The sequence below is a fragment of the Cervus canadensis genome, chromosome 17 (genome assembly GCF_019320065.1).
Source record: "Cervus canadensis isolate Bull #8, Minnesota chromosome 17, ASM1932006v1, whole genome shotgun sequence".
In the NCBI taxonomy this organism is placed as follows: domain Eukaryota; kingdom Metazoa; phylum Chordata; class Mammalia; order Artiodactyla; family Cervidae; genus Cervus; species Cervus canadensis.
Genome location: NC_057402.1, coordinates 12,294,863 through 12,312,307, shown reverse-complemented (window position 1 = coordinate 12,312,307; position 17,445 = coordinate 12,294,863). Strand labels below are relative to the sequence as shown.

General features: G+C 50.2%; 1 protein-coding gene across 2 annotated transcripts in view; it reads left to right on the top strand.

Annotated features, from left to right (window-relative positions):
• RIN3 (Ras and Rab interactor 3) overlaps positions 1-17,445 on the top strand; it is a 133,081-nt gene that overhangs the window by 110,204 nt on the left and 5,432 nt on the right. For both annotated transcript variants that reach the window (XM_043489468.1, XM_043489467.1), the window contains exon 8: positions 12,156-12,287. In XM_043489468.1, the coding sequence (XP_043345403.1) occupies positions 12,156-12,287 (132 nt within the window). The remainder of the gene's footprint in view (positions 1-12,155; positions 12,288-17,445) is intronic.

Sequence of the window (17,445 nt, the reverse complement as noted above, 5' to 3'; positions counted from 1 at the left end):
CTAGACTTTGCTTCATGCTGAGAAGACCTGCAAAGGAACAAAGTAAGGGGTCCAGATGTAGAGAAGGGAATCACTGGGATCACTTTTAATCAGTTTACCACAGCGCTGCTCCAGGCAGACAAGGACAGGCATCACTGCACCGTGGTGCATACCTTAGTGAACAGAATGTTGGCTGCATTTCATCCCCTGATTACCCCTTCAGCTGGATGTCCTTGTACAGTAAGCAACCTGTGTAACTGTACATGACAGCCATGGAAAAGGGAGAATGGAAGGATTGTTACCTCTATAGCCATACAGATGGGTTCAAATTCCTGATCTGTCACTTTCTACCCGTGTGACCTTGAATGATTTACTTAACTCCTTTATAGGACCCAGTTCCCTCATCTCTGGAGGCTGTTTTACAAAGAGGTGAAACTCAGACCCTGACATTTCAGAAGCCACACTTGGTCACTTGTAAATATTAGAAATAGCATGTGTAAAATGTCAGCCTGCCACACATGATGCCTAGCGGTCTTGCCCAATGATGGCTGTTTGAAGGGAGGGGTTATGCATCTGTCTTGGAGAAGGGCAGGCCAGTTTGGCCACAGACCAAATGAAAGTGTATGTGTGAGACTGGGCAGTTATGTCAGTGCTCTGAGCCTCAGCTTCCCCCGTGTTAAATGGGCCCAACTACACCCACCTTATGGGGGTGTTGTGGGAGTTAGATGAGCCTGCAGTTTGCATGCAGCCCAGTGGCTGGCACTTGCCAAGGACAATTCCCTATCTCCCCACCTCCACTCCCCCACCCTCCGCCCCATCTGAGCTTCTCGTTTGGGCAGCCATTCTCCCTGCCGTGCGGGGGCTTGGGGCAAAGTCAGGGCCAAGGGCTCTAGAGACCCTGGGATGTTATCAAGGAGGCAGCTTTGGGCCTGTAAAGGGCAGCTGCATCCTCAGCGAGTCCCCCGTTGACTCAGAAACCTTTAGCTTGAACACCCAGTGTCTTGGCAGTGACTTCAAACACCATGAGTTTTGCTGAGAGTGAATTTACTTACTGAAAACTTAGCAGCGAGCAGGGAATGGGGGAGGGAAAAGCTAAATGTGAGGAAGAAGAAGAAGGTCCTTGTCCTCTGCCCTTGCTGGCGGGGGTGGGACTGGGGGGTGCAGGGAGACAGGAATATCCCTGCTGATTGAGAAGCCAGCTCCAGGCAGAAATTCAAGGCGGGTTCATGGCTCCGTGTGAAGATTTCCCACCAGAAACAGCTCCACCAGGAGCAGATGGCTTTCTGTTCAGGTAGCCATTGCTGCCTGAGCACTGGCCATTGAACCAGTGGACTTCCTGTCTCCCCTGTGCCCGGAGCAGGCCTGGGCTGCCCCACTCGGGGCCTCAGCCTCTTCACCTGGGAGGATGCAGGTGAAGAGAAGAGCAGGGATGTGGGGGTTCATTCAAAGACATGCATTTGAACCCAGCTTCGGTGCTGTAGCCTTGGACTTGAATCTCATGGGGCATCTGCTTGTGTATAAAATGTAGATGATACGACCAGCCTCTCAGGTTGCCATGCAGGGCATTGGGAGAGGACCTGGAAAACAAATACCTGGATGGCTCAGGCCCCAAGGAGGTACTAATCTTCCAGAGCCTCCATTTTCTCACTTACAAGGGGGCTGGGAACACCTCTTTTGGGACTGTTGTGAGGCTCAGATGCGACCCGATATGTACGTGAGCGTCCAGTGGATGAGAGGTTGCAGGAATGACTACCTTCTCACCATGTTCCCCCAAAACATGGAGGCTGAGCCCACTCAGTGGTTTCCAAAGTGGGCATCCCAGGGCCCACCAAAGGGACATGAGGCTGGGCTTTCCCCGGGCAGCCCTGCTGGTCCCTGTTTTATACACAGGGTTCCATCTGGGATTCTGTTTGAAATAACCCGTTCTGCTGCTAAACTTTTTAGTTTTTTTTTTTTTTAAATCTTTCATTTGGAAATAATTCCAGACTTCAAAAACTTCAAGAGCAGGAATAGGACATTAAAATAGAAACATCTACATGCCCTTTGTGGACTGCTAATATCTTAAACATTATTTGCTTTATCATTTTTACCCTCTGTGCATATGTAATTTTTTCCTGAATCATATGAGGGCAGGTGTACATACAGCTTGGCCCTTTACCCCAAGTACTTCTAAAAATAGGGGTATTCCCTCACATAACCACATTAAACTCGTCCGCTTCGTAATTTTACATCAATACGGTGTTTTTCTCCACAGCACCTTCTGTACTCCAGGCAGTGATCTGACAGGGCTTTCTTTAGCACTTCCTCCTCCAGCTCAGGATCCAGTGGGAGGGCAGGGATCACATTTCACTGTCTCCTTTTATCTGGAACTTCACAGCCTTTCTTTGTCTTCTATGACATTGACATTTTTAAGGAATACAGCTTTTTCCTCCCCACCCCCCACCTCATTGTTTCTTTGTCATGAAAGTTCCGCATTTTGTGTTTGTCAGATGTTTCCTCTTGATGAGACATTTTCAGCCAGATCTCTTAAATTCTCTTCTGACTTGGACCTTCAATGATCTTAGGACCAGACCCTCTACCTCGGGCCTTCTGGTCAAATCCACACCAGCTCCCCACTCCCTACCCCACTCTGACTCCCCTCATCCCCATCCCCATTCAGCCTGGAGGCTTCCAGCACCTTGCTACTCAGAGTGTGGTCCACAGACCCACAGTGCCCCATGGAAGCCCTGGGAGGCATCAGCGACCCCGTGGAGGGCACAAGTCCAGCTTGAGTGCTGCTGGCCTTCACCACTGACCTGCTCTTAGCAGAAAAAAGCCCTTCTTCCCACCAGCCCACATCCCCTACCCCACACCCTGCCCCAGCCCAAGTCCAGGGAGGAAGCTCCACCCACCTGTCTTTCCCATTGCACAATGCTGGCAGTAGTAACTGGTACCCGCCAGGCATGGCTGCTGGCAACGTGCTAGGACAGGGGGAAAAGATGGAACTTGGAGACGTGAGATCCTGGGATCATGGGCCAGGCCTTCTTTTCCAGAATGTAGTTGCTGTTAATGCCCGTGATATGGATGGCCCTGGATTCAAGGCTGGGATTTCCTCACTCCAGAGCCTGTGCCTCCAGCACTGTACCGGGCAGCCATCCTGGGAACAGATCCCAGAACTCATAAATCCCCATCAAGTACTTCTTCCAGTGAAGCTGGTTTAGGGCCCGTGTCAGGCAGAGTGGAGAGTTCATGGAGATAGATGGCTTTGGATCGACCTGGCCCTCCTTTCTGCAGCTGGGAGCAGACTGCATGAGGCCTGGTGAGAGCAGTTAGAACATCTAGAATCATCCCTCCCATTACTTTGATAAACAAGCAGTCGCCACCTCTTCGGTATCTAAGATCAGACATTCAAGACTGACCTTGCTGTTGGGGAGAAATAGCTTCAAGTCCAAGAACTCCTCCACAAGAGGAGGGGGAAGGAAAAGAGGAATACAGTGTATGCAGATATGGGGACTCTTTCTAAAAGAATACAAGGAACCTTCTTCTAATATAGGTAAAGAGCAGGCAGCATCCCAGAGGGCAGTGAAGGCCAGGCTGCTGCTTTTTCCTCCTCCTGCAGTAGTCTGTGTAGCTGGTTCAGGGAGACCCCGGGCGTGTGGAACAACAGGCCTGTGACATCTACCGAGGGTAGAAAAGACAGAGAGGAAAGGGCAGGCTGTGGGTTTTTAAAAATCTATGTTAAAAAATTCTAAACTGATTTCTGATGACAAACGTCACTAATGTTTATTGTAGAAAAAGATGATTAGTATTGTGGTAGATTTCTATCTGGTCTCTTTAAAACAGATATAGACAGGCAGGTAAATAGATAGTTAGTTAAGGAAATACTTTCCGCTGTAACAAATAAACGCTGCAATCTCTAACTCAATACAAATTTATTTCTCACACATGTAGGTCCAGTTGGATAGAGGAGCGGGACGTGGGCTTCATGCCACATAGTCATCCAGGGATCCAGGCTGGGGGAGGCTTTCTAAGTCCCCTAGGCATTGACGTGCAGGTAACAGAAGAGAGACACGTAGGCAGACAGAGAACCTATGTGCCTGGCCTGGAAGCAAAGAACAACCTTGTTTTTATGCCCCACACCAGAAATGGGGTTCAGGACCTTTAAGATGTCACATTCTGAGGACCCCGTGCTAAGTCTGTTCAGTTGTGTCTGACTCTCTGCAACCCTGTGGACCATAGCCAGCCAGGCTCCCCTGTCCATGGGATTCTCCAGGCAAGAATACTGGAATGGGTTGCCATGCCCTCCTTCAGGGGATCTTCCCGACCCAGGAATCGAACCCGTGTCTCTTATGGTCTCCTGCATTGGCAGGCGAGTTCTTTATCACTAGTGCCACTGAGGATTAGAAGCCACATTACCCTCCTGTCTTGTATAATAACCATGTCTAACATTTCTCACAGTCCAGTAACCCAGCAGGTACCATGTTAATCACTTTCTGTCTTATTTAGGCTTCCCAGGTGGCCCAGTGGTAAAGAATCCACCTCCCAGTGCAGGAGATGTGGGTTCAATCCTTGGGTAGGGAAGATCCCCTGGAGAAGGAAATGGCAACCTACTCCAGTATTCTTGGCTGGGAAATCCCATGGACAGAGGAGCCTGGAGGGCTACAGTCCATGGGGTTTTAGACAGTTGGACAGGACTGAGTGACTAAACGGCAGCAATAACAACATTCTGTCTTATTCCTGAAACATCACAACCACCCACATGAGGCACGGATGCTGTTGTTATCCCCATTTTATAGTCAGGGAAGTTGAGGCGTGGCAAGGTTGAACTTGAGCTCACTTGAGGGTCACAAGTGAGCGGGTGAGTGCTGACCCTGGGACTTGGATCCAGGTCCTGTGCTAAACTGCCGTGTTCCCCTGCCTCTCCAGGGCACCCTCAGGTCAGAGATGACCTCAGATAGGCCACACCCAATTACAGTAGCCTCATACGTTTTCCAGCCAGGCTGGGACTTTCAGCTTCGGGTCTCTACGCCCACAGCCTGTGTGGTCGACTGCCTTGTGGGCTGAGCTCCCTAAAGGGGAACTCAGGAGGCCAGAGCAATTTCCTCAAGGATGTGGTGTTGCTCAAAGCAGAACTGAGACGTAAGCAGCGTCTGCAGAAAGCACAAACAGCCTAGCAGGGTCGCTTTGGGAAGCTCAGCGGGAGAGAGGCTGGCTTCTCGTCTCACGTCAGCCACAGGCCATAGGGTACCTCCCTGCCTGGGGCTCTAGCTGTCATCTGTGCAGCTGGGAGTTCAGACTGGACTGGTGGTTTTCAGACTGGTCCCAGAGAACTCTCAAAGTGCTTGGGGATATCTTGCAGGGGAGAGGCGAGTAAATAGGAGGCCAGCACTGCTGTCTGTCTCTGATCAACCAGAGAAGCCAAGTTCTGTATAAAACACCCCTTAACCAAAGGCTTCCACAGCAAAAGTTAGTTTAAAACCTCCTGTTCTAGATGCTCTCTACTTCCTGCCATCCTGTGTTTTTATCAGATAAATTCATTCATTCAACAGTTCAACAGACACTTACTGACAATATGAATGTTAACAGGAAAACCCAGCGCCTGTTTTTAGGATGGTCACAACTCAAGTGGGAGACACGGAGCATTCAACAGGTGACAACCGTGCAGTGAGATAAATGATGTTCATTCAGTGAATGTTTTTATTAAACATCCACTGCTGTTGAGGGGGCTTCCAAGATGGTACAGTGGTGAAGAATCCACCTACCAATGCAGGAGACGCAAGAGACCCGAGTCTGATCTCTGGGTCGGGAAGGTCCCCTGGAGTAGGAAGTGGCAACCCACTCCAGTATTATTGCCTGGGAAATTAACATGGACAGAGGAGGCTGGCAGGCTACAGTCCATGGGGTTGCAGAGAGTCAGACACGACTGAGTGTACACACACACACTATTGAGGTGCTGGATATACATAGTGAACACAGTATGTCCCTGCCCTCATAAAGCTTCCATTCTAGTGGGAAGAAACAGATGATAAACAAGGAACCAGCGCTTCCTGTTTCCTTGGAAGTAGACCATCAGTGCTGAAACAGGCTATCAGGGGTCGGGGAAGTGTGAAGGAGTTCGCCGTTCTGGGTTGGGACATCAGGGGAGGCCTCTCTGAGTTCGCATGTCTTTGTTTTTCCATATTCTGCAATGACAGGGCCAGCAAATCCATTATAAGGGCACTGAACCTAATGGGAGGGGAGTGAGGGTCTTGGGTTAAAGCCTCCTGGAGGAAGGAAGTGGCTTCAAGTGGGAATGGTGCTGGTGGGTCAGGGCCAAAGCAGGTCACAGTCGTGAACGGCCCCAGGATTGTTGCATAGTCACCCACTTTCCATAAGAGCCCAGTCAGCACACTTAGAGGGGCAGTTATAAGGTGATGTATTCTTTCCTCTTGATCGGGGTCTGCAGGCCAACTCTGGCCCACCACCTGGTTTTATAAATAAATTTGTGTTGAAGCAGCCACGTCCATTCAGTTACATAGCATCTCTGGCTGCTTTTTATACAAATGGCTGAGTTGAACAGTCGGGACAGAGAGCACGTGGTTGTCGTTGTTCAGTTGCTCAGTTGTGTCCGACTCTTTGCAACCCCATGGACTGCGGCACACCAGGCTTCCCTGTCCTTCAGTATCTCCTGGTGAAGAATATCTCCTTTGCTCAAATTCATGCCCACTGTGTCGGTGTTGCTATCTAACCATCTCATCCTCTGCCACCATGTGGCCCGCAGAACTAGAATATCTACTATCCAGCCCTATACAGGGCTTCCCAGGCGGCACTAGTGGTAAAGAACCTGCCCACCAATGCAGGTGATATAAGGGACTCAGGTTTAATCCCTGGATGGGGAGCATCCCCTGGAGAAAGAAATAGCAACCCGCTCCAGTATTTTTTTTTTTTTTAGTTGGAGGCTAATTCACAACATTTCAGTGGGTTTTGTCATACATTGATATGAATCAGCCATAGATTTACACGTATTCCCCATCCCGATCCCCCCTCCCATCTCCTTCTCCACCCGATTCCTCTGGGTCTTCCCAGTGCACCAGGCCCGAGCACTTGTCTCATGCATCCCACCTGGGCTGGTGATCTGTTTCACCATAGATAGTATACATGCTGTTCTTTTGAAATATCCCACCCTCACATTCTCCCACAGAGTTCAAAAGTCTGTTCTGTATTTCTGTGTCTCTTTTCCTGTTTTGCATATAGGGTTATCGTTACCATCTTTCTAAATTCCATATATATGTGTTAGTATGCTGTAATGTTCTTTATCTTTCTGGCTTACTTCACTCTGTATAATGGGCTCCAGTTTCATCCATCTCATTAGGACTGATTCAAATGAATTCTTTTTAATGGCTGAGTAATATTCCATGGTGTATATGTACCACAGCTTCCTTATCCATTCATCTGCTGATGGGCATCTAGGTTGCTTCCATGTCCTGGCTATTATAAACAGTGCTGCGATGAACATTGGGGTGCACGTGTCTCTTTCAGATCTGGTTTCCTCAGTGTGTATGCCCAGAAGTGGGATTGCTGGGTCATATGGCAGTTCTATTTCCAGTTTTTTAAGAAATCTCCACACTGTTTTCCATAGTGGCTGTACTAGTTTGCATTCCCACCAACAGTGTAAGAGGGTTCCCTTTTCTCCACACCCTCTCCAGCATTTATTGCTTGTAGACTTTTGGATAAGCAGCCATCCTGACTGGCGTGTAATGGTACCTCATTGTGGTTTTGATTTGCATTTCTCTGATAATGAGTGATGTTGAGCATCTTTTCATGTGTTTGTTAGCCATCTGTATGTCTTCTTTGGAGAAATGTCTGTTTAGTTCTTTGGCCCATTTTTTGATTGGGTCATTTATTTTTCTGGAATTGCCGCTCCAGTATTCTTGCCTGGAGAATCCCATGGGCAGAGGAGCCTGGCGGGCTACAGTCCAGAGGGTCACAAAGAGTTGGACGTGACTGAAGCGACTTAGCATGCACAGCCCTTTACAGAAAAAAAATTTGCCAACCTCTCTTTTAGAAAATGCTTCCTAGAAGACAGAACTTTGTTTTTAATCCAGCCACTCATTCGCTGTCACCAGGGCTCTGAGTCACAGACTACGTTTTGTTATTACTAATATCTCTGGTTTGCAGATAAGAAAAGTGAGGCTCAGAGGGCGTGACCCCAGAAAGCACAGCTGGTTCAGTGGCTGAGACAGGGGCCTTCTAGTCCTCGTGGTTTGTGTGACCCAGGCGTGCAGCTTCAGCGTGTTTTTGTCAGAACTCTTCTCCAAAACCTCCCAGCTGATGAAAACATGCATAAGACCCCCCAGCCAGCTCTTCAAAATGTAATCAGCTCCCTGCAACATCTACAGATGGAAAACAGATGTGACTTTGGCAAAAAAGAAAGCCAGAATCAGCAGGAAATGCAGGCTGCAGCCCAGCGGGCCTTTCAGAGGCACAGCTTGATGGACTGATCTGTGATCCACCCAAGACAGATGTTCTCATCACAGACCAGTTGTTTTACAACTGTGCCCCCAGCATCTCAGTCCTATCACTTGAGGCCCCGCTGTGTGCAGGGCTGAGCCCCGAGCCCTACGCCTTGGGCTCCAGGCTTTTAAGAAGGAGAATGCAGCACTAACTAGCTCCAGGATATTGGCTGGAAGCCAGTGCCTTTAAATGATGCTTAAAAGTTGTGTTTGTCCACAGGGAGCTCTCAGGTCAGGGAGCCTGTGTGGTTATTTCTTACCACATCAGAGAAGAGAGACCCAGATTCTACTAACCAACCATGGGACTTGGAGCAAATTTCTATATCCCTGAGCCTCGGTTTCCTCATAGTGAGATTGGACGTGATGAATCCAAAGCCACTGGTGTGCTAAGTCAGTGATGGTACGAACCATCTCACGGAAGCTAGTCATCTGCATCTCTTCCCTGCTCCATGTTCATGTTGGTAGCTTGAAGTTGGCCATGGGGGAGATATTTATGCCATGAAAATTGACAAATCCTGCAAAGCAGAGCTTTTTTCCTTCAGAGAGCCCATTGTTGAGCATTCCCAGCACACCACTGTCTAAGGCCCATAATGGATCCTAGTAACCTCCACCATGACCCCAACTGTGGGAGGACATGTGGGGCCAGCTCGCTGTTGGTGTCCTAGACCCCAAGCCCTGTGCTGGAGGCTGGAAATGCTGTGATGGGGCAGAGGCTCAGAGAGGTTAAGTGATTTTCCTAAGCTCACACAGCCTCCATCCCTGCCTTCAGGGAGCTCACAGCTCACAAGAAGGGCAGGCTCTGAAACAGTCAAAGGTCTAGACACTAGAGCAGGAACCATCTATTGAGGATGTGGGAAGACAAGGAGAAGTTAGTAAGGGAAAGGAAGGAAGGGAGGGCGGCTCAGGCAGAGGGAACCGTGTGTGAAGGCGCAGAATAGTGAAAGCGCCCGTGGCGTTCAGCTGCGATTCAGCACAGTAGGTGTTCTTCAGAGTGTGGCAGTGGGTGGCAGAATGCCATCCTGAGTTGGAAGTTGTCCTTCTGAGTTCCCCCTGGGGTGGGAAGGACTCCTGGAGTCTGTGCATAGGCCCGTCTGAGTCAGCGCCAGGCTCGGGCTCTGAGGTCCTGGTGGGAGCTCAGCATTCATTCATTCACACTTAGCCAGCACCATCTCCTGCAAACACCCTGCCTCTCGTTGCTCTGTGCACTGGGGAGACAGAGAGGAAGTTGCTCATGGGTAGGTGGAGGGACAAAGAGATATGAGGTCTAAAGAGTCCCCTGCATGGGGTGGCTGAACACAAAATCGTGGGAACCAAGGAGATGGGCCCCAGAGCCCTTCCTGAGGGTCAGCCGAGATTCTCAAGAAGAGCGTGGGGACAAGGAGAAAAGGGCAAAGCCCGAGGCCGTGGTCTGGAGGGTCCCTTCCCCTTCTCTCTTAAGTCCTCAGGCCTCGGGCCAGAGCTGGACAGTCCTTCTGGCTGAATGTCGCTGTCCCCTCAAGCAGGTTTTCTCACCTTGGCGCTGTAGACCTTTGGGGACTGAGTAATTCCTTCCTATGAGGGCTGTAGGTTTTTAGCAGCATCTCAGGATGCCAGTACTGTATGCCAGTAGCAAAAACAACGCCAGACATTGCCAAGTGGCCCCAAAGGGCAGAATCTCCCTGGTTGAGAACCACTGCTCAACGAAATAAACTTTCCTGATTATTGTGTTTGGCGAGTTATCATTGGGTTGGCCAATAAGTTCGTTCAGGTGTTTCCACACCGTCTTGTGGCCAACCCAATAATACAATACCAAGAAAAAAAAATGATATTCTTGGAGGCAGAGTAAAATTTCAATCAGCATGAGTTATAGGTGAATTCCAAAGGGCACCAGACTGTTTCACATCCGTGTTGCCAGACACACCTTGTTCCCTAATTCATAAATCAAACAAGAAAAGAATCTCCCATGTTCCAAGAATTCTAAGTTATCAACATGAAAAACAAACTCCTGGCACAAAGTATTATGTCCCCTGGAAATCTTCAGTTGTCTCAGGCTCAGAAAGGTTATGAAAGACTTTCTCCAAAACTGACTGATCCTGTGCACAGAGACACAGGAAACTTGAAAGAAGTGACCAGAGAGCCTCTGAACACAGACCTGGAAAAAGAGGAACAGTGTTCTTCCTTAGTGGGCATCTCCGTGGAGGTGGTGTCGGAGCACCCCGCCGTAATTCATTTCACAGAATTCTCACCAAAACCTCATAGGGCGTCATGCTATCTGTGTCCATTCACACTTGACCAGAAATGCAGGCTCAGAGAGGTAGAGCAATTAGCTTAAGGTCACACAGCTGGTAAGGAGTGAGATTCATGCCCTGGGTCTGACTCTACTTTTCAACGCTGGGTGTTACCAGCTCCACCGACCAATTCATTTTACGGGTGGAAAAACTGAGGCCACCTCAGAAAGCAGAAGAGAGATGTCAGTAATAGCTCACTTTTCCACTGCGCCCTGTGGGCACTGAAGCACTTTTGTATTCTCTTTCTCATTTTGGTCTCTCAAAAACCATGACAGGCTCTCAGGGCATCTTTGAGGCCCACCTCCACCTGGCTGCTTCCCCAAGGCATGTCAGGAGCTCTGAGCCCAGGAACACTTTCCACAAAGAGTGTGTGTGTGTGTGTGTGTGTGTGTGTCTATGTGAGTAGCTCCAAGAAAGTACCTTTCAAGGCCACCACACCCTGAACCGCTCAGTCGTGTCCGACTCTTTGCGACCCCATGGACTATAGCCCTCCAGACTCCTCTGTCCATGGGATTTCCCAGGCAACAATATTGCAGTGGGTTGCCATTCCCTTCTCCAGGGGATCTTCCTGACCCAGGGATCAAACCTGGGTCTCCTGCATTGCAGGCAGATTCTTTACCATCTGAGCCACCAGGGAAGCCCCCCCACCCCGCCCCACCCACACAAAGCAGTAGCGATGGATTATTCCTTTCAGAGGTATTTATGTTTTAGAAGAAACCCTCAGGAAAGGGCACTGCTTAACCCAAAAGATGGGCTTCCCACTGAGGTGGCTAAGCGGTAAAAGAATCCACCTGCCAACGCAGGAACTGCCAGAGAGACTCGGGTTCGATCCCTGAGTCAGGATGATTCCTTGGAGGAGGAAATGGCAACCCATTCCAGATATTCTTGCCTGGAAAATCCCTGGGACAGAAGAGCCTGGCAGGCTACAGTCCATGAAAGAGTCGGACATGACTGACCACACAGCCCAAAGAATGCAGGTTGGAGGGGGAGCTTCAGGCCTTGTGGCATCTGGTCGAGGGAGGGCTTCGCTTTTGCAGGTGGGCTGGAAGACATGGTCACAGAGACAGGGAGCCTCCCCAGAAGACATCCATCTGAGACAGACAGCTGCTCCTGGGTGGGTCCTTGAAATGTGACCTGATCTTGACTGAAGAGGGTGGAGGGGAAGAGCTGGGAAAAGGGAAGGGGCTGGTCTTGCCCACCCAGCAGAGGGCACCTTTCTCGGTTCCTTCTTCCAAAACCCAGGCTGTGTCTCAGGTCTTCTGACGAGGCTGATCTTAGGCTCGCCCCATGTCCTGAGAGTCAGGAGAAAACAGGAAGCTTCCTCTTCTGGGGTGACCACCGCCCACCCACCCAGCAAACACTGATCCTTGCCCTGGGCAGGGAGCAGCTCCCAAGGAGAGCCTCGCACTCACCACCTTCCACCTCCTTCCTCTCCCAGGGAAGCCCTACGGGGCAGACGACTTCCTGCCGGTGCTCATGTATGTCCTCGCCCGCAGCAACCTCACAGAGATGCTTCTCAACGTGGAATACATGATGGAGCTCATGGATCCCGCCCTGCAGCTGGGGGAGGGTGAGTGACTGTGCCAGACCCATCTCCAGACTCCCGGGGCCCATCACCCACCCCTGACCCAGCCTCACCAGGGGCTCGCTGGGCAGCTCAACCCAAACTTCCTGGATACCAGATTCCTGGGGCATGACACTGTACCTAACACAGTCCCTATCCCAGGGGAGCTCACAGACTAGCAGGGGAGCTGGGCCAGTAAAGAGACCTCGTCACCAAGGCTTGTCAAGGGAGGCCCTGAGGGCACCAGAGCACAGTACTAAGTCTGTGCAATCAGAGAAGGCTTCCTGGAGGAGGTGATGTCTGAGCTGAGCACTGAAGGATAAACAGCGACCAGTCAGATAAAGAAGGACAAAAGGCCGTCTTCGCAGAGGGAACAACCATTGCTGGCAGTATAAACGATAAGGGAAAGATGGTCAAGTTCTTAGACAGAGCTGGCCCTGGGGACTCTCAGGCTGTCACTCATCCAGTGCTGGTAGGAAGAGAGCAATGCTGTGGACAAGAGGCCATGCACTCTCCTGGATGAGGAGGGTGGGAGTGTAATTCATCACACCCTCACTTTCCCTTCCCTTTCCTCCTTCCCATCACTTCCTTCCACCCACTTAGCCTCGGCCACCCCTCCACCAAGAATCCCTGAGGGGCAGCCAGCCCAGATAGCAGCTCTGAGGGAGCCCTGAGCCGCCCTCTGAGACATCACCCCCAAAGGATGGAGAGAGACTCTCAGGCCCCCAGTGGCCCCTTTGGGCTTTGTGGTTCTTGAGATAAGCTGGCCCTCTTTGCATCTGTTTGCCTTTTTAGCCCATGTTGGTCTCTGGGGTGACAGTATGACGTGTCTAGTCCTGTGAGTTTTTGGCAGCTCAGGGAAGCATGTAAAGCCACAGAGGATTGGCCCAGCCCTGTGGACTGTTGTGGGGGTCTTAGAGACAGTGTCAGGGAAAGCCCTTTGCGGAGTGGAAGGATGGAGCGAGGCTATGGGGCTCCGCACTGGGTCTGAGCCCCGGCCGGCCAGTTCCAGGGCAGTGGTCAGCCATGCCCTGGCCACAGTGACCCCTGCTGCATCCACAGCCTCAATCTCTGCTGCCAAGTAGGGCTCCACTCCAGGCATGGTGGCACACAGCGGGGACAGGCCAGGGACATCCTTGGCCCAACTACCCTCTACTTATGGACATGAACCACCCCCCACTCAATCCTGCCATAACCTGCTGAGATCCTTCTTCCTGAAACCCACAGAGGGGGTTCAGGTGGGAAAGCTGGAATCCTGTGAGCAGGAGAGCTAGTCTGTTTTAGGGCTTCAGTAAGCACTGTTTTTTTAACTGCAGTATAGTTGATTTACAATGTTGTGTTAGTTTCAGGTATTCAGCAAAGTCGTTCAGTTTTATGTATTTTTTTTTTCAGATTATTTTCCATTATAGGCTATTACAGGATATTGACTAAAGTTCCCTGTGATATACAGTAAATCCTTGTTGCCTACCTATTTTATATACATGGCGATATGAAGTATTTTTGAGACAAGCCAAATACAAATAAATACATAAAGATCTTAAACTTGGGTCACTGTTTCTGACCCAAAACACTGCCTGGATACCCTGCCCACTACCCCTTTACAGACTTAAGAGTCAGGGCCCCCTGCCCCACCTCTGGCACCATGGGGAAATTTCTAAGGAATTCTATGGGGTGTTTGCTGGAAGGAAAAATGGCAGGAGGTGGACTGGGTGGCATGCATGCCCCCTTGCCCCTCTCTCTGTTCCTACTCCCAGAGCCAGAGTGGGAGGTCACAGCACCCAGGACAGCCCAGCCTCACAGGCGTTGGACTCCGGCAGAAGGACAATTTGGGGGTCTCCAGAATGGGTAACCCAAGTCTGCCAGTCGACAGACTTCCATCTAGACATATCTGGGCCCAAGAGCAGGCGACAGAGCCCTGGGGGGGCCGGGGGGTGGGGTTGTTCTTGAGTTTCCCCCGCTTTACTCTCCTGTCTTCACCAGGTGGTGGCCCAAAGGGTGCTCCACATCACTGAAGGCTTGGAAGTACAGTAAAAAGAGGGGCTTGCCTGGGAATTTCCTAGTGGTCCAGTGGTTAAGACACCACGCTCTCACTGCCAAGGGCCTGGGTTCAGTCCCTGCTGGCAGATCCCCACCCCTGGTGCTCTGCAGAGTCAGACATGCCCGAACTAGGGGCAGGCTCCAGGAAGTCCCTACTCTTGAGAACTTCAATTACTCCATATGGCTCAGGGGTAAAGAATCTACCTGTAATGCAGGAGACATAGGAGACCTGGATTGGATCCCTAGATTGGGAAGATCCCCTGGAGGAGGGCATGGCAACCCATTCCAGTATTCTTGCCTGGAAAATCCAATGGACAGCGGAGCCTGGCGGGCTATAGTCCAAAGGGTTGCAAAGAGTTGGACACGACTGAGGGACTAAGCTCACACACACACACACACACACACACACAGGAGGAAAACTAACGCAGAGTATAGAAAAAAGAGCAGTTTGGAGGCTGGATTTTGGTCCCAGTTCTGCCTCTGACTGGCTGGAGACCTCAGGCAAGCTACTTAACTTCTGTGGCTTGGGAAAGGGAAGACGTGGGAATAGATTTGGGTTTTCAGACCATCTGGGCACTCCAGCCTTCTGAAGAAGCAGCTGGAGGCAGGAGGAGAGTTGGAACAGGCTTCCACCTTCCTGTGTTTCACAGGCTGGACAGATCTGAACTCGCCTGAAGCCGTATAAGACCTTCATGTTCTTCCAACTGGTTTCACATGCTGTAATTTGGCAAAAACCAGGGAGAGAGTCCCAGTTTCTTGTAGCAGGCTTCTAGAGATTGAGAGATCAGGGACTTCCTGCACCAAGCAGAGAGTACTTGGACACTGGGCCGATGGGACCCTGGCCCCTTTCTCCCCTCCCACCTTCTGCAGCGTCCATCACTCTGGGCAGTTACAGGGCTGATGGGAGACCCAGGCAGCTGCTGGGCACCTGGCTGGAGCCAGCTCAAAATACAAACTCTCCCAGAAGCACCCTCATAGACTCCTTTACCCACATCCTCTCTGCACACTGGCTGACAGCTGGCCATGCTGATCTAATAATATCTTACCAGAGGCAATGAGCATCAGGAGCACACTGGCCCAGAAGAGAACTGCCCAGCTTCAAAACTCACGTGCAGAGTCACCTGCCACCTAGTGGTCATGATGGGAACTGCAGAGGACCCCAAGTCCAAGATTAGTGGTCTAGGAGAACCAGGAGGCTGTGGAAAAAGCAGGTCGTGAGCAAGCAGGTGTGTGCTGGCAGGGCTAGACTTCCTCCCTTTGCCCAAGAAGGTGGGGAACCTCCGGAGCACCTCCCTTAGGTCACCTAACCACCATGCGTTACTGAGCACTGCACGTTACATGTGTTCATCTCTTTTCACTACATTTGATGGGATCTGTGGATGAGGAAATGGAAGGGCAGAGGACACTAATTCACCTGAAACACAGGGCTGCCTGCTGAAGGCTGAGACCTGGACCCTGCTCTGTGACTCCAAATCTGAACATTCGCAGTCAGCGCACTGCAGTCAGTTCCCCCCTTACCAGCCAGGGGGACGTGATCACCACGGGAAACACGACCATGGGGGATGCCAGCTAGAGGACAGGGACTCTCGGCCAGCAAGGGCTGGAGGCAGCAAGGCTTCCTGGAACACACGGGCTTTGAGCTGGGCTGGAATAGGAGAGCCATGGGAGTTCTACTGGCCCTTCTCTGATAAGGGGCACTAAGCCAAGCTCCGTGTTGGCCTTGATATTGTTTTTGTTGCTGTTTAGTCGCTAAGTTGTGTCCGACTCTTTGCGACCCCATGGACTGTAGCCCTCAGGCTCCTCTGTCCATGGGATTTCCCAGGCAAGAATACTAGAAGGGGTTGCCATTTCTTCTCCACGGACTCTTCCCCACCCAGGGATCGAACCCACATCTCCTGCATTGGCAGGCAGATTCTTTACTGCTGAGCCACCATGGAAGCCCTGGGCTTGACATCCCTATTTCAAAAACTGTCTCCTTCCTGCACTGCCATGAAAGGGCGAGTAATCCTGTGGCCACAAACCCCTTTATCTCATCCCCTACTCACCCCAGGCAGGCTGTGAACTTTTCCCATATTGGCTGTGGAATTTGTAGCAATATGTAGGCAGCTTCATCCAGTGTAGCAGTTAGGAATGCTATGGGCTACAAATAACTCACTACATAACTAATAATGGTTTAAATCAGAGTAAGGGACTAGTTTGTCTCTTGCATCAAGAAGTCCTGGGTTGTTGGTTTTGTTTTTTTTTCCATTTTGTAACTGCCTTATTGAAAAGCAAGAGCCCTTCCATTCCGGGCCTCCTCATATTGTAGGTGTTTCCTGCCAAATTGGGGAGATTGTTTGTATTTTAATTTTGTAATCTGTGACTCTGTACAGATTGTTGAAGGTTTCTCAATTCTGTGGGGTCTCCTTAGAATTATGTGACTTTGCATGTTGCAATGTCTCATCACATAGATGAGACAGCCCAAATTTCACAGCTCTTAATAAATTATCTGAATGAGAAAAAGAAGTCTTGGGGTAAGCAACTGATAATGATGGCGGTTTTTATCCCTGCCATCAAGAAATTGTAGACCCAACTCTTTCCATTGTTCTTTAGGATGTGAACCTTTGTCTTTGTGCCTATCACCTCTGATCACAAAACAGCTGCTGTGCCTCCAGGCTCACCTCTGTGTTCCAAACAGGAGGAAGGGAGGCAAACCAAAACCTGACAAGATATATCAACTAAGTTTGTCCCTTACTAAAGGCTTTCCTGGAAGCCCCACCCAGGGACTTCCACTTATATCTATGTAGAAGGCAGAATGGGGTCTCCTGACCTGTACCTCAAACTGAAAGAGATTTTGGGAAATGAGCATTTTCAGTTGTGTTACTTACCCCAAACAAGTAGCGTTCAATTAATTAGGAAGAAAAAGAAGATGGGACTTGGGGGGCTCACTGGCAGATGACCGTCATGTCAAAAATCACTGCTCTGCTCTGTGATGACCTAGAGGGGTTAGGATTAGGCAGGGGGTGGAAGAGAGGCTCAAGAGGGAGGGGAAATATGTATACATATAGTTGACACACTTTGTTCTACAGCAGAAATTAACACAACATTGTAAAGCAATTATACTCCAATTTAAAAATTAATTTTAAAA